This window comes from Pleurodeles waltl, chromosome 4_1, assembly GCF_031143425.1.
Source record: "Pleurodeles waltl isolate 20211129_DDA chromosome 4_1, aPleWal1.hap1.20221129, whole genome shotgun sequence".
Lineage (NCBI taxonomy): Eukaryota > Metazoa > Chordata > Amphibia > Caudata > Salamandridae > Pleurodeles > Pleurodeles waltl.
The window spans coordinates 807,375,960-807,399,272 of NC_090442.1; the positions used below are offsets into that span (position 1 = coordinate 807,375,960).

The 23,313-nt window shown below is 43.4% G+C and overlaps 1 protein-coding gene across 2 annotated transcripts in view; it reads right to left on the minus strand.

Moving 5' to 3' along the window:
* Positions 1-331: 331 nt before the first annotated feature.
* Positions 332-23,313, minus strand: part of LOC138288186 (protein NEDD1-like) — a 445,800-nt gene continuing 422,818 nt past the window's right edge. For both annotated transcript variants that reach the window (XM_069229528.1, XM_069229527.1), the window contains 2 exons: positions 13,427-13,493; positions 332-476 (listed from right to left, as the gene is read on the minus strand). In XM_069229528.1, the coding sequence (XP_069085629.1) occupies positions 360-476; positions 13,427-13,493 (184 nt within the window). In that variant the 3' untranslated portion in view covers positions 332-359. The remainder of the gene's footprint in view (positions 477-13,426; positions 13,494-23,313) is intronic.

Consider the following 23,313-nt stretch of genomic DNA (forward strand, 5'->3'; position numbering starts at 1 on the left):
GGTTCAATAGAAAAGCCCAGCGGACTATGAAAATGCTAATGCTACGAAGTGGTCACATGCCACAAGCCAACACTTTACACATCAATAAAATAAATAAAAAAGGGGGGAACTTTCGTCCTGACCCTCTGGAACCCTCAACTCACAAGCAGGCGTCTTCTGGCAGATGCTCCGTTTACAATTCGACAGCCCAAGATTGTTTCATATTTACAAACACTTCTAGTAGAGGAGTAGATACGTGGTGGGAACTTATTGCACACCAATGAATGCTTGTTCACTCATATCACATAATAAAGTGCGATTAAATGTATGTGCTTAGTGAAATAGTTTATTAATTTAACAGGTGTAACTAGTTTTCTTAATCAAACATGTTTAAAGCAAAGTTTTCGTAATCTTTTGTTCTCTTCTCGAAGCTTCTCTGTTTCACGCATCAACTCATCATTTACAAAATATGCGCCAATTAGAGCGTGTATTTCATTCTGAAAGAAAAAAAATATTAGTATTATAATTAAAATATTCAACTCAATAACGTGTGAGTTTGATCAAAGGTAATGATAGCCAAGTCTACAACAACGTCATCATTTGCTCTTGCATTAGTCAGGGTGTCTACAATGCAATTCGACTTGAATGAAGACTTCACAGGACACATTCAGCAATAACCTGCAGCTGAATACCACAAATATTACATTAGTAGTGCTAAGAAAACCACTCCCCATTCGCAATTGAGTGGGCTTTCTCAAGCCCGACCAGACTGCAGTCAAGCCACTATACCTTCCTTCTTCAGCCTGATCCCTCTGCTAGACAGAATTTTGTGCCAGACCAGCTCAGTGTTTCCCTCGTCCTCTGTCTCTTATCTTCAGCATACCACTGATTAGTAGGTGGAGTTGGCCTTCACCAACCCGGGCCAGACTACAGCTCATCCTTCATCACCATGATTCCTCTTCCAGGTTAACCCTTCCACCAGCTAAGATCAACACTTCCCTAACCCTCCTCCACTGTTTCTCAGTCTTTATAATGCCAGCCCTAAGGAGAGCCATGCAAAAGCACCGTCATTGCCTTAATGCGGAATCTGGCTGGACCAGGTGATACTTCGAATGCATGGATCCTCCGAACTGGGGTGGATGCCTATTGCCCGGAAGAATGCAGCAGCAGTCTTGCATCTATCTATATCGCTAGTCTACTAGCTTTCACAGCTCCCACTGCACACTTGCTCAATGGCCACCTCCTCCCTGCACTCAAATTCTTCATACTCTTAGCACGTCTGGAACCACATCTTGGCACTGACTCCTGGTCAGACCACCCCGCTGGGCCTAGGGTGCACATAGGCCACCCGTCTAATTTCCTGTATCCTTTTTCCACTATCCACCAGGGTCCATTTGACTTTTCCATCCTGTGATCATCAGTGAAATAGTTCCCACCTGCCATACTTCCAGCAGCTGCCGGATTACAGGATGCTGAGCCAGGAACCCCCAAAAACATAAAAGAGCGGCATGTTTTCTATAAACCCAGTCTTTGCAACAATCAAGAGAGGCTGAAGACGTGACTACCAGTGTTGCACTAACAACAACAGGAATGACTCTTGTTGCATTATGCTGTTAATCTTCCCCACTCTGTCCTTCAGGCACTGGCAGCGAAGATGGAGCACACATTATTAAAAATGTTAGCAGGATAAGAAAGCAAATGAAGGAGAGACTGTGCCACTACTCTCACCTTCTATATTATAAACCCTTTAAGTTGAACAGATAACATTACATTAAGACAATCCATTAAAAAATATACGGACAAAACTAGCTAAATCTATACTTAATCAACAAATAAGCAATTCGACCCAAAAATATAAATCTATACAACATCTATTAAAAAATAAATTAATAAATTACATGGTATCGGTATTAGAAATAAAACCATTGCACTAGCCCTAACATGGGGCAGGGTGCCCATAGGCACGTTCAGCCTAATACTAGAGACCATGATCACTCCACTCCTAATATCTTGCAACTTTAGGCCTTGATATCCAGTAGGTCCTGGCCCTGTAGACTCTCCAAATTGTAAATATCTGAACACCATACTCGGAAAAATAAAAAGGTTTGTGGGGACCGCCCTAGGCCTTTCACTAAAGAGACAGTTTGGGTGGCTTTATGCTCAGTTGCACTATCCTCTTCCTGCCACCCGAACACCCCAGGTACCATGCACCTACACAGAACATCCAGTCATGCACACAAATTATGGCTGTCAGACAGCAGACTATGGTCCTAAACCAACAAAATGCAAGGATCATAAGCAACTGCAAGCATTTCACTCCTCTTCTTGCCATCCTGTTGAAATGGGCTGTTTAAAACCTTTGCACGATGCTTCACGTACGCAGTCACCGGCATCTACCGAGCAAAACGTGCTAGCTGAATCCCAATGCTCCTTAGTGGCATCCTAAAATAGGAAATAACGGTGAATCCTAAGTCCTTTATATTGAGCGCAAACATATTTACACTCGAAAATTACTACTACTTTAGTCAAAAGGACAGTAGAAGCACCGACCTGATGTTCTTCACACAATACTCTTTCGGATAAACATAAATCCACGTACTCAGTCAAGCAAATCTTTTTTAAATCTAATAACGTTGATTGCAGGAGGTCACATACTGGTGATCACCTCTAGAGCTGTTGCACAAATCTTCCTCATTTGATACATCAACCAGTGCTAGACACGGTTTTCATTCGGAACAGAAATTTGCAAGTTGGCCCTATTGAATTGTTGTTCAGAATTTTGGTCTAAATATGGGCTTCAGCTCAGTAACTTCTATTGCTCCTAGCGGAGCACCTGTCACATGGAGCTCTTGCCCGGGCCTTCGATTGCTATAGCAACTGCCTGGCACACGAGCCCTGGAGTGCAGGGACTACATCTCCCAGCACTCTGGGGCCTGGATAGACAGGCGGCTGGAAGCCGTGTAGAATTTACACCTCAGCCGAGGCACACGTGTGCTTAATCCACACTGATTAGCCCGTCTTTTTAAACCCCGCCACATTCGGAACTTGGCATACGAGCGGCTGGGACACGGACCATTTAGGTGCACGAACATGTTGCTGCCTTTGGAGTAGTAAGCCAAATAACTCCCCCAGTGGGCCCCCTTTGATTCTTCTTGGCTTCTTCTCATCTACCTGAGATAAGTATCCAAGTTTGTGTGTCTATGATGTGTGTTTGTTCTCCACCAGGAGTTCTGATTACTATATGTACCACGCAGTGATTCTTCCGTATCAGACTAAGATAATGATTACTTAGTAGCACTTTTTATATAATTATACACTTCCTACTACTAACCTACCAGCAAGTGGCAGCCCGTCCTCCTTAGCCTCGTGTCTACTTTTATTTTTATTTTCAATTTTTATCCTGTGTCTCCCCCATAGAGTGTGACTACAAGGGGCAACCCCCCACCATTAGATCCCAGACCAGAGGCTTACTGCCTTTTTGCGCGTGGTAAGACCATACTAATAGGCTTTCCCCACTCCAAGACTTATCTCTCTTGCATGTGTATGTGTGTTTTTTCCACGGCATGTTTCAGATCCCTTTAGTGTGCTGTGGTTTGGAGTGAAGTGGCACAGATATCTCACGACCATTTACTTGTTATCTTATTTCTCCTTTAGGCCTTACCCCCTGAATTTCCCTAGGTAGGCCTATTTTTGTTTAACACTTATCTTCCTAATGAGCATATAATTGTGCTCCTCAATCTTAGGGATCCACGACCCTGATGAATGCCCCAGACCTTTTGGCTCTTAGTGTGGGCAGAACATGTTGGTCCCCAGTTTTTAGACCCCTTAAGTCATCATACTGAAAGGAGTCTCCATCCCCGTTTTTACTCTTACCTACGAACACCTACATTAAAAACTTCTTAGCAAAACAGGCGATTTGTAATGTAATTTTATTATTCACTACCCTTATCTGGATCCCTTGTATTATCCATCAAGATTCAATCTCAGCACTCCCTCTGCAGTTCTTTTCACAACGAGTTTGAGTCCACCCAGGTAGTACCATCTTACCTGGGTGGGGCTAGGAGGTTATATGATCAAGCATGACACTATAATGTGTGTGAGACCACCTAGTCTGTAAATGGAACTCCCTCAAATGTCTAGCCAACCATCACACTCACATATCCTCTTTTATTACGCGCTCAACCAGTGCATTTTGAACAGGCCCCAAGAGACCTGTTCTCTCTTATACCACCCCACACACCTTGTGTGTTTGCAGTCCCACCATGCCTCTAAATCAAGAGACTCTTCCTCCTGTTGGAGGTAAGACCAAATGATGAGGTTTCCAGCTATTAGTGCATCAGTAGATAAAAACATACTGCTGATAGAAACCAGCTGTTGAGGGTCACAATATAATTTTTGGGAGAGTTTGGTCTCAAGAATAGTGGTGGTTCACTCTAGGATATTTACCAGTACAATTTGGGTTGTTGAGTGAACCTTTCCAAATCTGCTTCTCACTCCCCCATTTGATCATCTCAAATATCCCAGAATGCCACATTCTTGCCCCTTTCAAGATGGCACAACCCTTTCTAGGTCGTGAGGAGCAAGGTAGCCCACCCTAGTGGTGTGGCGAGCTCACTGCAACACACCCATTATAAAATCAGACTCGGGGCAAGTTTCCCTTCTCTGCCCCGGTCTCCATTGTATCTACAGGAACAAAATCCTGGTAGGGAGTATTGGGACAGGTGGCCCCACAGAGGCAGCTTCCCCTTTGAAGGTTGCTTCTGGGCTAATCCCATGAGTCACCATTCAGGCAGAGGAGGGGACACCTTGTTGCTGCAGCATTGCCCTTTGTTCCTGAGCCTTCGAGTCATTCACACGCCTCCCCAGGCGATCAGAAACCTGTCTGAGTGTGTATGCCTTTGTGAGGTTGCTGGGCAATCAGAGCACAGAGGGGCAACTTTCTAAAAGCTGCCCAGCATTAATAGTGACATTAATTTCGACATGGGCACCAGGTCACACTTAATACCATGATTAATTTCATACCTCACATGAACCAGTTTGGTAATCCTAAACCAAAGTTAGCCGGGTGGGAATGCCACACGAGAACCCTATATTATCCAATGAGGCTACCAACTTTACCAGCAGCAAAACAACCATTTGGAGGTGCTGCTGCATATCATAAAACATATGTGTTACTTAGCAAGATATGGCTTCCTGCTATATGACTCAATAGGCCTTCCTTAGGGGAGTCTTACATATAACGTTAAGAGATAGGGTGGCTTTGCCATAGGTTTAAATGGCAAAGTCAAACTAGCACGACAAGCAATGCCCTTCCAGTCTTTTGTGACAGTAGGAGCCATTTTCTACGTTGTCACATGAAAGGTGGCACAAATAGTGATTCAGCCCTGAGTGGATACTGTCTTACATGTCCTGGGTACCATATACTAGGTATAGGAAGCTGGCTCTATATATATTATATCAAAATGAGATATAGCATGCACAGAGTCCAGGGGTTCCTTAAGAGGCTTGACAGAGGTAAGAATAGATAATGCTAATGCTCTAATTGTGGTAGTGTGGTCGAGCAGTTAGGCTTATCAGAGGGTCGTGTTAAGCATTTGTTGTACGCACAAAAGCAATAAGTGAAAACACACACCCAATTACTTATCTCCAGGCCAATAGGTTTTTATATAGAAAAACATTATTTTGTTAATTTAATTTTTAGAACCACAAGGTTCACTTAGCAGGTAAATACATTAAATGAAAGGTACTTTGCATAGTAATAGTTGAGACTTTGAATAGTTTCAATATTGTACACAGTTTTCATTAAAATGGCAAAAACCTATTTTAAAAGTGGACACAGTGCAATTTTCAACAGTACCTGGGGGAGGTAAGTACAGTACAGTTTCAGAGGTAAGTACCACACTTACGGTTTCAATCTCCAGGGTTTAGGTAGTCCACTATTGGGGATTCAAGGTAACCCCAAACACCCAGCACCAGCAACACAGGACTGGTCAGGTGCAGAGTTCAAACAGAAGCCAAATTAACGTGGGCACCTATGGAGATAGGGGGTCTTACGGTTCCAGTCTGCTGGCAGGTAAGTAGCTGCGTTCTCGGAGGTCAGACCAGGGGGTTTGGAGGAGAACTGGAGGGCCCCAAGTAGGCACACAAACCACACCCTCACTTAGGTGCTGCAGGCAAGGCACAGGGGGGGCCTCTCGGGCAAGCCGCTGACTGGGCAAGGGCGAGGGCCACCTGCTGGTCATTGCTGCACCGGTGGTCAGGTTTTCACAAGCCCGGGGGCTGCAGGTGCAGTGGTTCTTCCAGGTATCGGATATCTTCGTCCCGGGCAGTCGCGGTCAGGGGCTCCTCGGGATTCCCTCTGCAGGCGTCATTGTGCGGGTGCAGGGAGGTCAGCCCAAGCGTGGACATGTCGTCGGAGTCACCTGGGGGTCCTCTCTGGATAGTTGGTTGCACTGGACACTGCCCGGGGGCATCGGGTGCAGAGTGTTGGGGACTCGCGCTTCTGGAGTGAGGTGGGAATCCCTTTAAAGATGGATGTCTTCTTGTTGTTGTAGGGCAGAGACGCTGCCCACTGGAGTTCTTGATCCTCAGTGATGCAGGCAGTCCCCTGGAGGCTTTTCAGGGGTTGCTGGTCCTGCAGAACGTGTTTCTTCTCATTTGCAGGGTCTTAGAAGCAGGAGACAGGCCTGTAGGGCTGGGAACAAGTCAATTGTCTCCTTTTGTTCTCTGTAGGGTTTTCAGCTCAGCAGCCCTTCTTATGAGGTCATCAGGTATCTGAAGAGCTGGGTTCAGGGTCGCCCCTAAATACTAAATTTAGGGGTGTGTTAGGGTCAGAGGGCAGTAGCCAATGGCTACTGTCCCTGAGGGTGGCTACACCCTCCTTGTGCCCACTCCCTCTAGGGAAGGGAGCACATCCCTATCCCTATTGGTCCTAATCCTCCAAAGCAAGATGGAGGATTTCTCAAGGAGGGGGTCACTTCAGCTCTGGTCACCGTAGGGGTGGACCTGGCTGAGGGAGTGACTCGTCCTTGTTTTTCTCATTATCCTTCTGGACTTGCCGCCAAAAGTGGGGGTTCGTCTGGGGGGGATGGGCAGCTTCACTAGCTGGAGTACCCTGGGGCATTTTAACACCAGACTGAAGCCTTTGAGGCTAACCGCCAGGTGTTACAGTTCCTGCAGGGGGAGGTGAGCAGCACCTCCACCCAGGACAGGCTTTGTTTCTGACCACAGAGTGCACAAAGGCACTCACCCCATGTGGTCATAAACTCGCCTGGAAGTGGCAGGCTGGCACAGACCGGTCAGCCTTGCACTAGCAGTTGGGCTAACATACAAGGGCATCTCTAAGATGCCCTCTGTGTGCATTTCTCAATAAATCTCACACTAGCATCAGTGTGGGTTTATTGTGCTCAGAAGTTTGATACCAAACTTCCCAGTGTTCAGTGTAGCCAATATGGTGCTGTGGAGTTCATATTGACAAACTCCCAGACCATATACTCAGTATGGCTACCCTGCACTTACAATGTAGGGGCATAGTGCTCCTACAGCTATGCCCTCACCGGTGCTACAGTGCACCCTGCCTTAGGGCTGTAAGGCCTGCTAGAGGGTTGACTTACCTATGCCACAGGCAGTGGTTTGTGGGTGTGACACTCTGAGGGGAGTACCATGTCGACTTTGTCTTTTCTCCACACCAGCGCACACAAGCTGCAAAGCAGTGTGAATGACCTGAGTGAGGGGTCCTTGAGGGTGGCATAATACATGCTGCAGCCCTTAGGGATTTTCCCTGGCCACAGGGCCCTTGGTACCAGGTGTATCTTTTACAAAGGACTTTACTATGTGCCAGGGCTGTGCCAATTGTGGAAGCAAAGGTACAGTTTTAGGGAAAGAACACTGGTGCTGGGGCCTGGTTAGCAGGGTCCCAGCACACTTCCAACCAAAGCTGTCATCAACACTAGGCAAAACGTGGGGGTGACCATGCCAACATTGGCATTTTCCTACACAAGGGACTTAGAAGTCAACATGTAATTTGTATGGGATGAACACAGTGGCACTGAGGTCTGGTTAGCAGGCTTCATTGCACACTGAGTCAAAACAACAGCAGCATCAGTCAAAAAATGTGAGGGTGAACATGCAAAATTAGGTTTTTCCTATCAAACTTTTACTAAATCCTCTTGTAAACTGGATCTTATAACTAAAGAAAATATGCAGAAAACTCCCTCTGACATGGCTCTCACATTAAGCCATCAAGTGTAAATCACTGAAAAATAATTTTCCCAATGCCTTGTCTCAGCCACGAGTCAATATAGTTGATTAGGAAAAAGAAAGAGTAATCAACCTGGCAAAGCCAGTTTTCTAGTTTTCCTAGGAATTAAAAGAGGCAAAATTAAAATGTCACTGGTGATCTAAACAATGACAGAGATTACTCTGAAGAAAATAAGAACAGTGCCAAAAAGGAATGGCTTAATATAAAACTAAACTGACACAGAGACTCATTACTACGCTAACGAAATCTTGGAGGCCCATTGCCTGGCAGAAATATATATTTAAAGTGATGGACGAGCTTTTGGCTCCAAATAGAGTAACCCAGAAAATCGTCTCCGCACAAGAGTATGGCAGGTTAAATGGCTACTTTGTAAATAAATTATAATAAAGTAAGCATTTCCTTTAGAAGTACAGACAGCAAAGTAGCACCTTTGGATAGGAATCTTATTAATCTCTCTTTCCAATTGACAAAGATCGTCTTCAAACCTTGCTGTCAAAGATGAAATCCAGATTATCACTCATGCGCCCACGTATCTTAAAACCAATGATATCTGTAGTCAAGAATCCCATGTTGACAATGGCAATCGCATAAGTAACTAGCGGCAATGTGTTTTGCTTTCTGTAGGGTGTTTGTATCGATTTTTCCTAAATGTGATATCAGTCTTTAATGTGTAAGCAAATGTCTAGCAGAAAAAAAAAACATTTACTGGACCACATGAAGATGGAACTTGAACGCTTTTATGCAGCAGGCTTTGCACTACTGCTTGTAAGGGAACAGGTGTGTTAGGGCCCCAAGCAAGTGCATTATTCCTTTCAAGACTTTTGTACAATACACAGAATGGTTTTGTTTTTTATCTATTGAGGGGAAGGTGCTTTAGTGGCAGTTGCAATGTAAAAGTCTCTCCAAAAGAGAATGTTTCTTCATAGAAACATGGTTTCTTTGTCCAGTCAAAGAACTGCAAAGTATCTGACTGTGTGAGCATAGAGCTGTAAGGAGTATTTGTTTCCAAAATAAATTTTCCTTCCTTAGGGCCGGTGGTACTTGGTCCAGGGAAAAGTTATAGTCAAGTGGGAATGTCCAGATGGCCATTAAAAGTTTACGTGGAGAATTCGCTCCAGCAGGAAAATCAAATTAGCAATCTGTCTGTTTTGCTTCCACTACTAAATGATCATTGCAGGGTGACTGAATCTATCAGCCCTCCTACAGGGGCTATGCCCTGCCAGTCATTGGCCTCAAAGAGGCTTGGAGGTAAACAAATGAGTATTCCAAGGCTTTTACTTGCAGCTATATGTGAATATGACCATCAGCTGCTTTATGATCAGGGAACTATGTGAAATTAAATCGAAAGGGATGTGTGCTGTGGTGTCATTGTAGATTAATACTTCCCCACTAACTGACAACATAATGTGAAATATCCAGAAAATGAATTGAGCTGGACTTACTCTCAGGTTGAGATAATGAGCCCAGTTAGGCCAGCTCAAATCCACATTCACACATGTCCTCATCTCTTAACAGTACCATCTTGTACCTGCCAATCAGAGAAGGCAGCATTACCTTTCGTGTTTAGGCAGGATCGCTTATCATTGCCACTGTAATACTGAACACAAGAAGAATCTATTGGTGCATGGATTTCTATTTGTTATCAATTTTCACACCAAAACTAGGTTTTAAAAAAGTAAGTACAATAAAAAGGACTGTACGGCAGCATTAAACTGCTTGTAAGGCTTCATCAGCCTTACATGAAAAAAGCATCAGCCCAAGCAGCAGGTCTTGTTTTTCAGAAGAATGAGCCATGGGAGATAAATGTATTCCTACTGTACCATTTAAGGAGATTGGATCTACTTAAACCAATTAGAGTCTTGTCAGAAAGAAGAAAGCATGCCCGGTCTTTTCCATTTTTGAATAAGAAGTGGCTTCAGACAATTGAGAGTGGGCCTTTGCACTAAAGCCTGATTCACAAACTGCAATTTTGAGTAAGGTTACTACTTTTCTGTCCTCACAAACTGCATTTTTGTAGAACTGGCACTTCTGTAGTAACTTAAACCTCTGTAATAAGTCCAACGCTACCCATGGTCAACCACTGGTACAACCTTACATGGAAACTAATGAAGGTAGGTACTTAAAATAAAAAACCCTTTGAAATAATATTAATTAAATGTAATTATTTAAAATAGCTCAAAATATTAATTGATGTTAAAAAAAATAAAAATATAAATATAAAAATAGAACACATTTATTATTTAATTATAACATATTTGATTCTCCATTTTGAATTTAAAAAAATATTGTTTCTTCTTACATTCAAAATAGGTTATTAAATATCTTTAAAAGCAATGAATCATTCCATAAATTGAAATAGTCATGCACTAACCAGAACAAACATGAGCTCAAGAGACACAAATGTGGTGAATTCATCATTTACCCACAATGAGAAACTCCATCATCCCTACAGTCAAGAATATAGATACCTCACAGACTTTTCTCAATAAAATATAAGATTCACTCCAAGAATGTTTTAAAATAACAAAACCCTCCCACATCGAAGGTTCCCAATTCCATCTACTTTTGCTAAAAGCAGATTTACACTAACAATCAGCTGTCCAAAACTCATCAAATCATCCGTTGAACACACTACTGTTTACAGCCCCTTAAAATTTGGCATGTCAAACGCCTATTCAAAACAAGCATTAGCAAACCCAATAAGTCTGGCTTTAAAGGAATATTGTATGACAATGTGAAGCATTACAAGCAGATAGGATGGTAATGGGTATGTATTTGTGTTGAGGCATAGAATTGTAGAATCAATTGGTGTAGGTTGAATGGTTATGTGACAGTTGCACAAGCAAGCCAGATCTAAACATCCATGTAGGTTAAGGATAGACCTCCTCCCATCTGTGCTGCTGCCAAAGAAAAACACCACAAATTATCTAGATATCTAAGACACTTTATTGGTATTACAATTTCATGTGTGTGCCATTGAGAGTTCAAGCTAACTCTGCTGGATAAATAAACACAATGATCACAGCTGTGTGGAGGGCAAGCACTTTTTTGCAGAAGCACATAACTTGTGTCCAATTAAAACATGTACTCCTGGCTCCTAACATATGTGTGAAACCAAAACCCCTCTCTAGTGATGCTCACATAATTTTCTGGCTACAGCTGCACTGTCAAGCCATACCATAAAAATGTGAAAGGACTACTGTCTGACATGAAACTTTAGAAAAATATGGATTTTTTTGCAGTAAACAATATCCTTAGAGACTTCCAATCAGGTTCCCGCTCGGGCTGTAACAAATCGTATGTGGTGATTATGGTAGTGGACATTAAACGTTTTTTAGGATAATGTGCACTTCTATTCCACTTATCCTTCTTGTATGGATCTAGAAAGTCTGCATTCATCAAGTGAAAGATGCCCCACGGTAGTTTAAATGCTACCAGACTTATTTCAATGTTTCAAAATCGAAAATCTGTCCCTCAAACTTGTGGTGTTCCTCAAGGATCAATATTTGCCCCCTCATTTTTCTACAAATACTTTAGATCCCCAGTCCCAGAACTTGTGATACGTAATCATAAAGTATGCAAATTATATAGTGTTACACAACAAAGTTATCTCAAACTCAGATTGCACAATTCTGTCCTAATGTCTAACCAAAGTATAAGAACGGCTGAAAAATCCGCACCTAAAATTTACCGAACCTAAAACTGAATGTCTATTTCTGTCACTAAATACAAATTTCTAGTTCGATGAGAACAGGACAAACCCAATTCAACCAGATTGTGCAATTTGAGGCTGGAAACAATCAATGAAGTTCCTAGGGCAGAGGTCTTCAAACTGGGGGGCGGGCCCCCCTAGGGGGGCCTGAAGTGATCCCATGAGGGGCCCCAGACTCTGCAGTTTTAAAAAGGTAACAGTACTTAACTGCAATGTTTAAATAGGTTTAGACATATTTAAACATTGCCATGTTTATTGAATAATTGTGAACAATTCTGAGGGGGGCCCAATGATTTTTATTTTCAACTGGGGGGGCGCGGCATTAACAAGTTTGGAGACCTCTGTCCTAGGGTCAATAGCAGAAAAAACAATCTTGAAAACACACATCACAAATCTGTCAAAGGGGTATTTTTACATCTTAGATTACCTTGTAATTATAAATCCTTCTAAGAAACTGAGGACCTAAAACATGCTTACATTACGGCACGGCATTCTCTCAAGTCTATCCGAACACAGCCTAGCCCATCTGAAACTGGCCTCCATGCTGCTGCGCAGCTAATTTAAATGTAACAACATCACACTTGTCTTCCTTCCTTTAAAACGGTTCCTGTTTGCGGCAAGATGCATCCACAAAACCACTTGTTTAACTCACAAGGCTCAATGACTTTATACTCCAAAATACCTTTTAAATAAACTAACCTTCTTCAGGGGCTCTTGCATGATTGGAAACAAAGCAAATTGTTGCTTTCAGATACAACGCTTTCTTAGACCTGGTCGGCCCATGGTGATGAGTTATCTAAAACAAATATCCATGAGACAAGTTAACCCTATCAATTAATTCAATATCTTCCTGGAATGCTACCTTCTGGAAAACTCCTCAGCCGTTCTCCGAATGGTTCACACCCCTCGAACGTTTTTCTCATCTGAAACGAGTGTAAATATTGTGAGGTACTCTAGCACTCCTAGTGGCTTTGTTCGCATAATCCTCTTAAATAAACGATGTAAATCAACTGACCTAATAATGTATTTGATGCGCCTGTCACGAAGAAATATCAAAGACATTGCCATGTAACTGAAGTAGAATTAAGGCTTACCACTACTAGTGTATGAAATTACATAAATACAACGCTATCAAAAAGATTGAGTGCGAGACGTTTGGCCATCCCTTAGCTCAGGTGAGTTGCCGGCTTTTCCTGTAACAGTTACTTTTAGCGTTCAACCTATTTAAAGCGCATTGCCATTTCTTAAGAGACAAAGAGATGCAACGTGAATGTAAATGAGTTAAGTTTGGTACTCAAGCCAGCAAGACTGAATTAGAAACCTTGTCACGCGTTTTCAAAGTTGACGTTTTGGCTACTGGGTCACGCCAATTTAGTGAGAGTTTCATGAAAAAAAAAAGTGACTAGAGGTTAAAAATATACATTCGTTTGAAATAAATATTATATGAACCATCATTACATATTTTCGATACATACCAGCTGCATGTGAAACTGTTTTATCATCTCCACTTGAAGATTAATTATCTCTCGGTGGCATGATTCCCTGAAAGAAAAAGAGATGACACATTAGTCAAACACATATCACAAAACGTATTAAAATACATTGTCAAATACTAAGCTAATGCATCTCCATCTATCAATACAGAATCAGGAAAGAGGCTGCCGATTACATCGGCTCTAATTCAAATGAGGCTATTCCCTGTAAATGCATATGAAAGAAGTATAAAAAATGTTAACACTCTTTTAGTGACTTTATTTCTCAAGAAAAAAAAGTCAAAATATTATCTGAAAACCGTTGAGGATTAGGTAATCACCGACTTCCAAACACAATAAAATCTCAGTTTTTTTAAAATAAGGAAATACCAGAATCCACGGTAAATAAAAAATATATATATATTGCACGCCAAAGCAGAATCCACCCCGAGAATAAACCAATGTTCCTTATAGTCATAATCTTTTATATATCTGCCGTTTGCGACTCGCAAATGCGTGTTTCCAATGCAGAAATCGGTACCGACTCGCAATATGCATTTCAGAATCGCAAATAGGAAGGGGTGTTCCCTTCCTATTTGCGATTCTGAGTGGTATGCAATACCATTTGCGACCGCATATGCGGTCGCAAATGGTGTTGCAGTTACCATCCACTTCAAGTGGATGGTAACCCACTCGCAAATTGGAAGGGGTCCCCATGGGACCCCTTCCACTTTGTGAATGGACCCACAAATATTTTTTCAGGGTAGGTAGTGGTCCAAGGGACCACTAACCTGCCCTGAAAAAAAACGAAACTAAAGGTTTCGGATTTTTTTTTAAGTGCAGCTCGTTTTCCTTTGAGGAAAACGAGCTACACTTAAAAAAAAAAAAAAAAAAAAAAAACTGCTTTATTTAAAGCAGTCACGAACATGGAGGTCTGCTGACAACAGCAGGCCTCCATGTTTGCGAGTGCCTAGACTCGCTATGAAGCCGCAATTAGCGACCCACCTCATGAATATTAATGAGGTGGGTCATTGCGACCCCATAGCGAGTCGCAGACGGTGTCTGAGACACCGTACTGCATACCAATTTGCGAGTTGCAAATTGCGAGTCGCATGGACTCGCAATTTGCAACTCGCAAATTTTTCTTTTGCTACATCTGGCCCTAGATTTTTAATCAAACCATGGTTCCTTGGTAAATTAATGAAAATCCACACCCTGTATGTGACGTGACTGAGGATCTTGAATTATGTTCCGACATTTCTCTGGAAAGAGCCCCGAGGATCTTCCAGAAATCATATCTGAGGTGCAAGCACTAACTAGGCAGCACGTTCAGAAACTTACGTCTGCCAAACTCAGCAGGTGAGAAGGGTTGGAGTGGGATCCTGCTTCACGTTCAGGATGTGTGACCTGGCACAGAGGGATGTAGTGCATCATTTCTAGGCATGAATAATGCAAGACCTTGTTCGGTTTAGAACTTGGCACCAGATGGACAAGAATAAAGAATAAAGCGAAAAACTAAGTTGTGGCCCTGTAACCTTGAGGATCCTAATCTGAAGGTCGTAATAAGTAACTATACAGAGTCAGTGGTAAGCAGGCTCCTTGAAGGGGTCAATTCTGCAATCATAATTGCAAAGTCAAAATACATGTCCTTTCCCTTCCTGAAATTGTGAACGTCAAATTAAAGTCAACCTGTCAAAACCTCTTTCAGAGGGTCATGGAGCAAATGCAAGTTCCTAGGCCCAACCGAGGGGGGGGGGGGTCTTTTAACTCCTGATGTCCAGGGAACCTACCTAGCAGGCAACTGCTACTCCTCCAGCAATCGACTCTCAGTGGGAGGGCAGTTGAGCAGTTCAAGGCTCTTCATGGAGAGGTAGGTGTAAGATATACACAGGTACAAGATTCAAAATACATGCTGGAACCACAATAACTGATTATCTTTTTAAATACTGTCTGTAAGATATTAGGTTACTGGTTGAGGGGGGTGAAGCGCTTTCCAAGCTACAACCACGATTCTTCTCAGGGCGAAGTCACAATCAAACCCTAAACTAACCTGTGCTCACCCCTCAGGTAGCTTGGCACAGAGCAGTCAGGCTTAACTCAGAGGCAATGGATGAACTATTTGTGCAACACTTCTAACAGTAATATTGTGACAACATACCACAACAAGCATTTTCAATGCAACGGGTCTCGTATTTGCTCGAGTTAGAGCTATTAGCGTTGTAAACTCCTAACCGGACTTTTGTTGGTACACAAATGAAAAGAATAAAAACGCAGTGCGTTCGCGCTGGGTTTTACATAGCGCGATTGCGCTGCGTTTTTGTTTTTTTCATTTGTGTACCAACAAAAGTCCGGTTAGAAGTTTACAAAGCTAATAGCTCTAATTCGAGCAAATGCGAGACCAGTTGCATTGAAAATGCTTGTTATTTATGTGCATAAACCTATTTTTTTTTTAGTTCCAGTCCGGCCCTGCTTGTTTTTATACAAATTTGAACAAATAAAGAAAACGCCTGTCAGGCATGCTACTCAAGTATTTTGAAATATCTAGTGTTGATGAATTGTTAGGCCCATACACATAGTTAATTCAAAAGAGAGAAGAGGTAATACGTTTGTTATCACATGCCTAAGGAACAGAGGTGACAACACAAGAAATCAAATTGTAAGTAAAGCGAGGTATGCTGCAGCAGCTGAAGAAACAAAGCAATAACAAACCTGACAATAAAGTGAACACACATTATCAAACGTGGCACAATAGGTGCAAAAAAACAGTACTTTCCACCTGAATAAAAACGCTCTCACTGCAACAACGATAGGAGTCGAAGAGCTGTCAAGCCAAGAGTCTGTTCTACAATCTCGACGACATTGTTCATTGTAGGTAGTAATACTGGCAGACAGAGAAATCCTGAAAAAATAATTTCCTATGATGCAGAGCTAGTGTTGTTCAAAGCTTTTTCTTCCTCTCCAAAGATTTGCAAAGGTTTTGAATGTCGACCTTTATTTAGTTTGTGAAGAGTCCCTGTAGTGCAGTTGTCAAAGCAAATATTTTTTTCGAAATCAGCCTGTTTTGAATAAAACTTTCCTTACAAGTTTACTTTTGTGTCTAAAGTTTTTTTTCCTATGTTGCCATAACAGATGTTTTTTTTCCCCTTGAACTAGATGTGCGTGAACGTTTTGACACAAGGCAGATAATGTTCAAGCACGCTTAAACTCAGAATGATTTGCAGGATTTGTTCACAATTTGGCAATTGGCTTAACAACCTTTCTTCATCGCTAATTTCACAGTGCCTTTATTGGAACCTGGTTTTAACAACTTTATATTTCCACAGAGAGATCGTATTGTGAGGCCACCATAGACAGCACAGCACATTATGTAGGAATGAAAATAAACGATATACATGGCCGTCGGAGCCCGGAGACTGAAAACACTAGGATAACAAAAAAGATTAAATGTGCCGTCAGAGCTCAGAAATATGAGCGCTTACTAAGAAAATGGTTAAAGCAAGGGGGCAGGGGCAAGGGTGGCAGTGGGAACGTGGTGAGTGGGGGGGGGGGGTGGGAAAGAGGAGAAGTGTTTACTGTTCCTGTTGGAAAAACTGTTCGGCTGTGAGGGCACAAAATAACAAGCATTTGGAATGCAATGGTGTCGTGTTTGCTCGAGTGAGAGCTCTTAGCGTTGTAAATTACTGACTGGGCTTTTATTGCCAGACAGACTGAAAATAACAAGAGGAAGAGTGAGAGTGAGCTGGCCCTGGAAAAGCTCCCCTCTGTTTTTATTATGTTTGCAAAGAGTGCTGGTGGGGAGGAGGGACTGAACAAGCACCCACACTGTTGAGTTGAAACAGGCAAATGCCAAAAAACGTCCCTTACAGAAGAGATAAACAGGACATAACGTAATTACACACTACTTTATGTTGCTCCCAAAGTGAAAAAAGGCAGGACAAAGAGGCAGAACTGACCACTGGCAAGCAAGGATTTTTGAAGGACACTGCAACTAACAAATCAAATAGCTTTTCTTCACAGTATAAGTATGCTTAAGTATACTACACGTTGAACACTAACGCTCAACCTAAAAAGGAGCCAACAATGGAGTTAAAAAAACAGAGTAATTTTTCATTAATAAAAGAAGACCAGAATGACAAAAATCCAATTAGTAGAGCCGCAAATATTCCATTGTAAAGCTTTTAGTAGAAATAGAGCCAAAAGGCGTAAAGCGCCTACTGTGGACATCTGGTCTCTCCACACGGGGACAAAGTAACAAGTTCAAGCTGACCGCAATGGAGTGCCGCAAGAGTGACCCATTTAGGCCCGCTGGACAAAGTATCTTAAATCCTGGTTTGCTGGGCATTGTGAGGATCCATGTCAAAGATGCGGTGCGCCACTGAAGCAATGCATCCATTCTGAGATGCGGCGACACTGCGATGAGGGCCTGCGTCGTCATCAAGGTTCCTGTCAACAGGGGGCTTGTGCTGTGTAGTCTTGCATTGAAGATGCAGCACACTGTCTGGGCAATGCACCGGTTTTGAAGAGCTGCAGAGCTGCGATGCGGAATCTCTTGTCGAGGCTGCTGTTGAGGAGGGATGCTAGGGCCTGCAGCAAAGATGTGTCACAGAGTTGGGCAATGCAGAGGTTCCAAACGGCTACAATCCAGGTATTTGAAAAGGGTTCAATCCAGGCAGCAGCAGCAATGCGTCAGTTCTGCTAAGGTTTGAGCCACACAGCAGAGGAGATGTGTCAGTTCCACACACTCCACAGAGACTGGTAAGCACTGTAAGCCCACTTCCAAGGGTCCAGGAGTGGGATAGCACCACTTGGCAGGGTAGACTTAGAGAGTCCAGAAGCAGGTGCAAGTTGTTGGAAGCCTGTTATGTCCCTGAGGCTTCAGATCAGGGGGCCAGCCAACTAACTCTGAGTCGTTCTGGGCTCAAGAGATGCAGGTTCCATTCCTTCTTACCCAGGAAGAAGGGCAGGAGGTTGGTCAAGCAAAGCAGCAGCCGAGCAAGATAGTAGTCCTGCAGAGTGTAGCCTGACAGAGTGGCAGCTCTTCAGCAGCACAACAGTTCTTCTTCCTGGCATAGTATTTACAGGTCCAGAAGTGTACTGAAGTGGTGACGTCTGACGTCCAGTATTCATACCCAGTATTATAGCCTTTGAAGTGGGGTAGACGCTTCTAGAGGTTTGCTTTCAAAGTCCCCCGGCATTCTGCCTTCCCTGTAATGGCTCCAGACTAATTACAGGAGCTATGCAGCCCTTTGTGTGGAGGCAGGACAAAGCCTATTCAGGTGTAAGTGCTCAGCTCCTCCCTCCTATCCTGCCAGTGATGGCCCATCCAGGCACAACTAAGTTCCCCATTGTGTGTGGTTGTCTAGGAGGGAATACACAAAGCCCAACTGTCAGCTACACCCAGTCATGTGACCAGGGTCAGGATAGAGGCACTAAATGGATAAGGCAAGAAAATGCTAACTTTCGTAAAGTGGCATTTTCAGAATTGCAATTTAAAATCTGACTTTACCAAAAGTTAGGATTTTAAATTGTGATTCCAGAGACACCAAACATTAACTGGTTATATCTTCCTGTTTGGTAAGACACTTACAAAAAATGTTTTAAGTCCACTCCAATGTCATTCTATGAGAGAGATACACCTTGCAGTAAAGAAAAATGAATCTAAGAGTTTTTCACTACCAGGGCATGTAAACCTTAAACACACATGTCCTACTTTTTAAAATCTTTGCACCTTGCCCTCTGGGCTTTCCAGGGCCTACCCTAGGGTTTACTTATATGTATTAAGAAACAAGGTTTGGGTGTGGGAAAAGGTTTATTTTCCCCAGGTCGAAATGGCGGATTAAACTGCACACACACAGGCTGCAATGACAGGCTTGGGGCATGTTTAAAGGGCCACTTAGGTGGGTGGCACAATCAGTGCTGCAGACTCACTAGTGGCATTTAATTTACAGGCCCTGGGCACATGTGGTACCACTCTACTAGGGACTTACAAGTAAATTAAATATGCCAAGTGGGTATCAGCCAAATCAACATATTTTAAAGAGAGAGTTGTAAAGTGTGCAGAGTTGTTATGCCAACAACAACATATTCAGCAAATAATAGGAGGAGGAAGAAAGTTTAACACTGGCATTTGTGAAACAAAAATAGTACTTAATGTAAACACTCAAAACATAAAAGCCATTTACTGAATAATATCCACAGTCTCTTAAGGATGGCACATTAGTGCCATCCTGGATGTTATCCCAGACTCTCCTTTTCCCTTCTAGTGGGGCTGGTTATTGCCCATTCAATAATGACGATGCCTTTCAGATTTCAGATATGGCCCACGCTATCACCACACAGCAAAGCCTGAGTCAAATACAGAAGCGCTACCCACATAGTTAACTTAGGTCCCCAGCAGGCCTAGTGACCTGGAACTGTCTTAATTGACCCAATTGCAGCGGGCGAGTGTCGGACAATCAAGGTGTCTCTTCACGCGCTCCAGCCCATTGAACTTTTGCAGTAATTTCCCAATGACAGGGCAGTCGTCACAGTCTCAGGATGGCCCATTTCAGATGTCTTCTCCACAGCTCCCTTGGCTATATTTGTTACCAAGCAGTAATTCTCTAGGGCTTATTCCTTGTGGCTGATCCCCCGGCTGGGACCCACTTGATCTGACGTTCCAATGCAATGGCTATGACATCACAGTAGTCAACACATGGCACACAGGGGGTTGCTGACTTCACATAGCAAGGGCGAAAGCCCTAACTGTAAGGTGAACCCACTTGGCATATGTGGGTCCTTGACTTAACATAACAAGGGTGATGGCCCTAACTTCATGATGATTTCCACCTAAAATAAGGGGGTTGGTGTCACACACTCACCTGGTTTCAACTGCGGAGACAATGCTGGGCAATGCTAGACCTCCAATCCCAGCTGGGGCAGCAGGATGAAACAAGCCACAACAACCTAATTTCACAAACTGCCCCCGATGGAAAGGGGGGATGGGACAAAACAAGTAAAGATGGGCTTGCACCACTGGGTCTGCACAGCTACCTTGCAACACTGCCTAGCAGGTTCTGTACTCCCTGGACCTCATTAGTTTTGATGCAGGTGCAGAGCACCTCAACAAGAAGCATTGTTTACCAACAGTTCATAATGTTTTAGAAATTGTTTTACAAATAATGGATACTAACAGGCTTCATCAGAAATATTGTTTGAGAGAACAGGGACAATTCAAAATAAACTGGAGTTTTCTGGCACTCCCAAGAAAGTCACAATGTACAATGTTTAGTTCAAACTCCAATGCAAGTTTGTGCACTCCAAAGTTTCTCCAAATAACTTGATACAAACCTAATCAAGGAATACTGTAGAAAACCTCTGGTTCAGATGTAATTAAAGTTCAGACTGCCCCCAAGAAAGGAGTCTGGAGCGCTTGGCCTTTTGGGCCTTACAGAGTCAGAGTATGTCTGATTTCCAAGACATGCTCATGCCTTCAATAAACTCAGTCTTGGCTTAGCTAAAGACTTATATATGAAGTGGTATGCACTAACCTGAGGATCAAATACTTAGTCTTTTCATAATTCTTAAAATGGATTTTGAAGGAAGACAGGAGTCTGTGGTGCAAGAAGCCCAAGTGAAAGCAGAATCGTAGAACTGGACCGAAGACACAGGAAACTTCACAAGAGACCAGATCATGGGATACACAGAAAGGCTTGAAAGACTAGAATGCTTGAGGTTCTGGGTGACTCAGAGGGGAGTGCAGGGAAGATGCTTGCACAGGACAGGAATAATTCAGGTTCAGATGGGGTGTTTATGCAAGATTTGAGAGACTGTTCCAGAAAAGCATTTGTCTCATGTGGAAGAGCGGAAAGTTCCAAAAAATCTAGAGAAAGGCATGTGTTACAAAAACTGCAGATGACCCCTTCGGGGGTGCAAGTGGCAGCTGGAAATAATTAATCATGATTAACAGACCACAAGAGAATTATGGTAAAAGCGAACAGGTCAGGGCGGATACAGTTAATAGCTCAGGAGACATGTGGTTCTTTTGCAGGTGTAAGAGAAAGTGAACAACAGTACAGGAGGTGCAAAGGTTCAGAAACTCTGGGAGGGGAACCATGGGCTACACAAGACACAGAAGAGCCACAGGGGGAGGGTTACATGAGCCCAGTGTGTAAAACCTACAGCACAGAGGGAACAAGAGGGGGTCTGGATATTTGCTGACTTCCATGAGGTGGGAGGGTGGCCTGTACACTTGTGATGGTCCTGACTACATTGCACATCTTACATCCATTCAAGTGGAACATAGCTGGGCCTCACTCTCTCCATGACCTCTCCTCCTCCACGTCCTCCTCCTTCTCCTCCTCCTCCTCCTCACAGGGTCTGCTGGCCTTGGCGGCCAGGCAGAAGGCTGGTGCTCCACGCTCAGGGAAATGTGGTCTTGACTTCCTGGGTAATGGCTCTTATCTCAACAGTGAACTAGCAGACATTGGTCTCTAGTCTTGGTTATAGCAGCTATAAGTCTTACTGATCTTTCCACACTGGAACACATGGCTGTTGAACAACTTGTAGGACTTGCGTTCTCGCCTTTATATTCCAAATCCAGAGACAGATGTGATTTAGTGTCCGGTCCATTGCAAATCCTGTTGTGGTTGTTGACTACTTTGAAGTGCCCTCTCTGTCCTTTCCTTTGTCAAAGGGACAGGCTGTCACTGCTCACTGTTCTGATGAACCCATCAAACAGGCCAAGGGAGTAGCCAGGATCACACCTGGCTGTCAGCCTCTATTGAAAAATGCTTCACAAAGGTTCAAAGGCCTACCCCTCCCCAGTCTGTTGTGATTCCCTGGTCTACAGAAACATCCTTATCAGACCCACCACCTCATCTGACAAAGAGCCCATCCTCCACTGATCACTAACTCATCCTTGAATCCTAGACCTTTGATGTGCACAGAGGAAGCTCCGATACCGTTCCTCCAGAGTGTGTGTTCCTACCCCAGCCCTCAGAAATGTCAGCAATCCATATCTCATGTCTGGGGAAGCTGCGGGTGAAGTCTTCATCTCTAACTAACCTTTCCAGGCTCAGCACTCACAAAATGGAGCCCGCAGGCCTGCATATGCCATCCATAGGCACACACACATAACCCAGCACACAAATGCAATCAACAAGCACAGCACAATGCTACTCACAGACATCATGTAGCCGAAGAGTGAATTGAGTACAGAGCAGCAGAACATATCATTAGTATACCTGTATGAACCACTCCCGGGGCACAGGTAGCAAGGCCTGTTCACACTACTGATTACTGAAACTGGTTTGCTGTCCCACCAATCTAGTGTCACTCCTGGCAAGGACTGTTGACCTCAACAACTACTATGGAAGCCCTTGAGGTCCCTTCCTCGTATAACAAGAACTCATCACCATGAGGCAGGTCTGTGTAATGGTGCACATGCATAATCCATGTTTGTCCAAGACCAAAATTCACTAGCAGAGGTCCAGATGTCCATGGTGCACATCCATCACCATGCAGGGAATGCTTCCTTTCCAAGGCAGTTTAAGTAGTGTGAGAAAGGTTTGCACACTGCCCCCACTAGGTCTGTACCAGAATGCACAGCAACTGGCACACAGCATCAGCCAGGCCCTCTATCAGCTGTCCACTACTTTAAGTCCATTGCAATAGTTTCACCCTAAAGACAAATGAGGGCATACCCTTTTTCTGTCTTGATGACTGTTCGTAGCAGCCAGTGCAGTTAGAACACAAATGTGTGAGAGTTAAACTGGAATTTACTTGCTTCAAAACTTGGGGCTCGGCCTGTGCACCTTGAGCCTGAACTCCCAGGCCCTCCAAAATAACCCATAGCCATCTGCACCCAGACAGGTGGAACACTCCCTTGATTCCCTTGAATTGATGGGGAA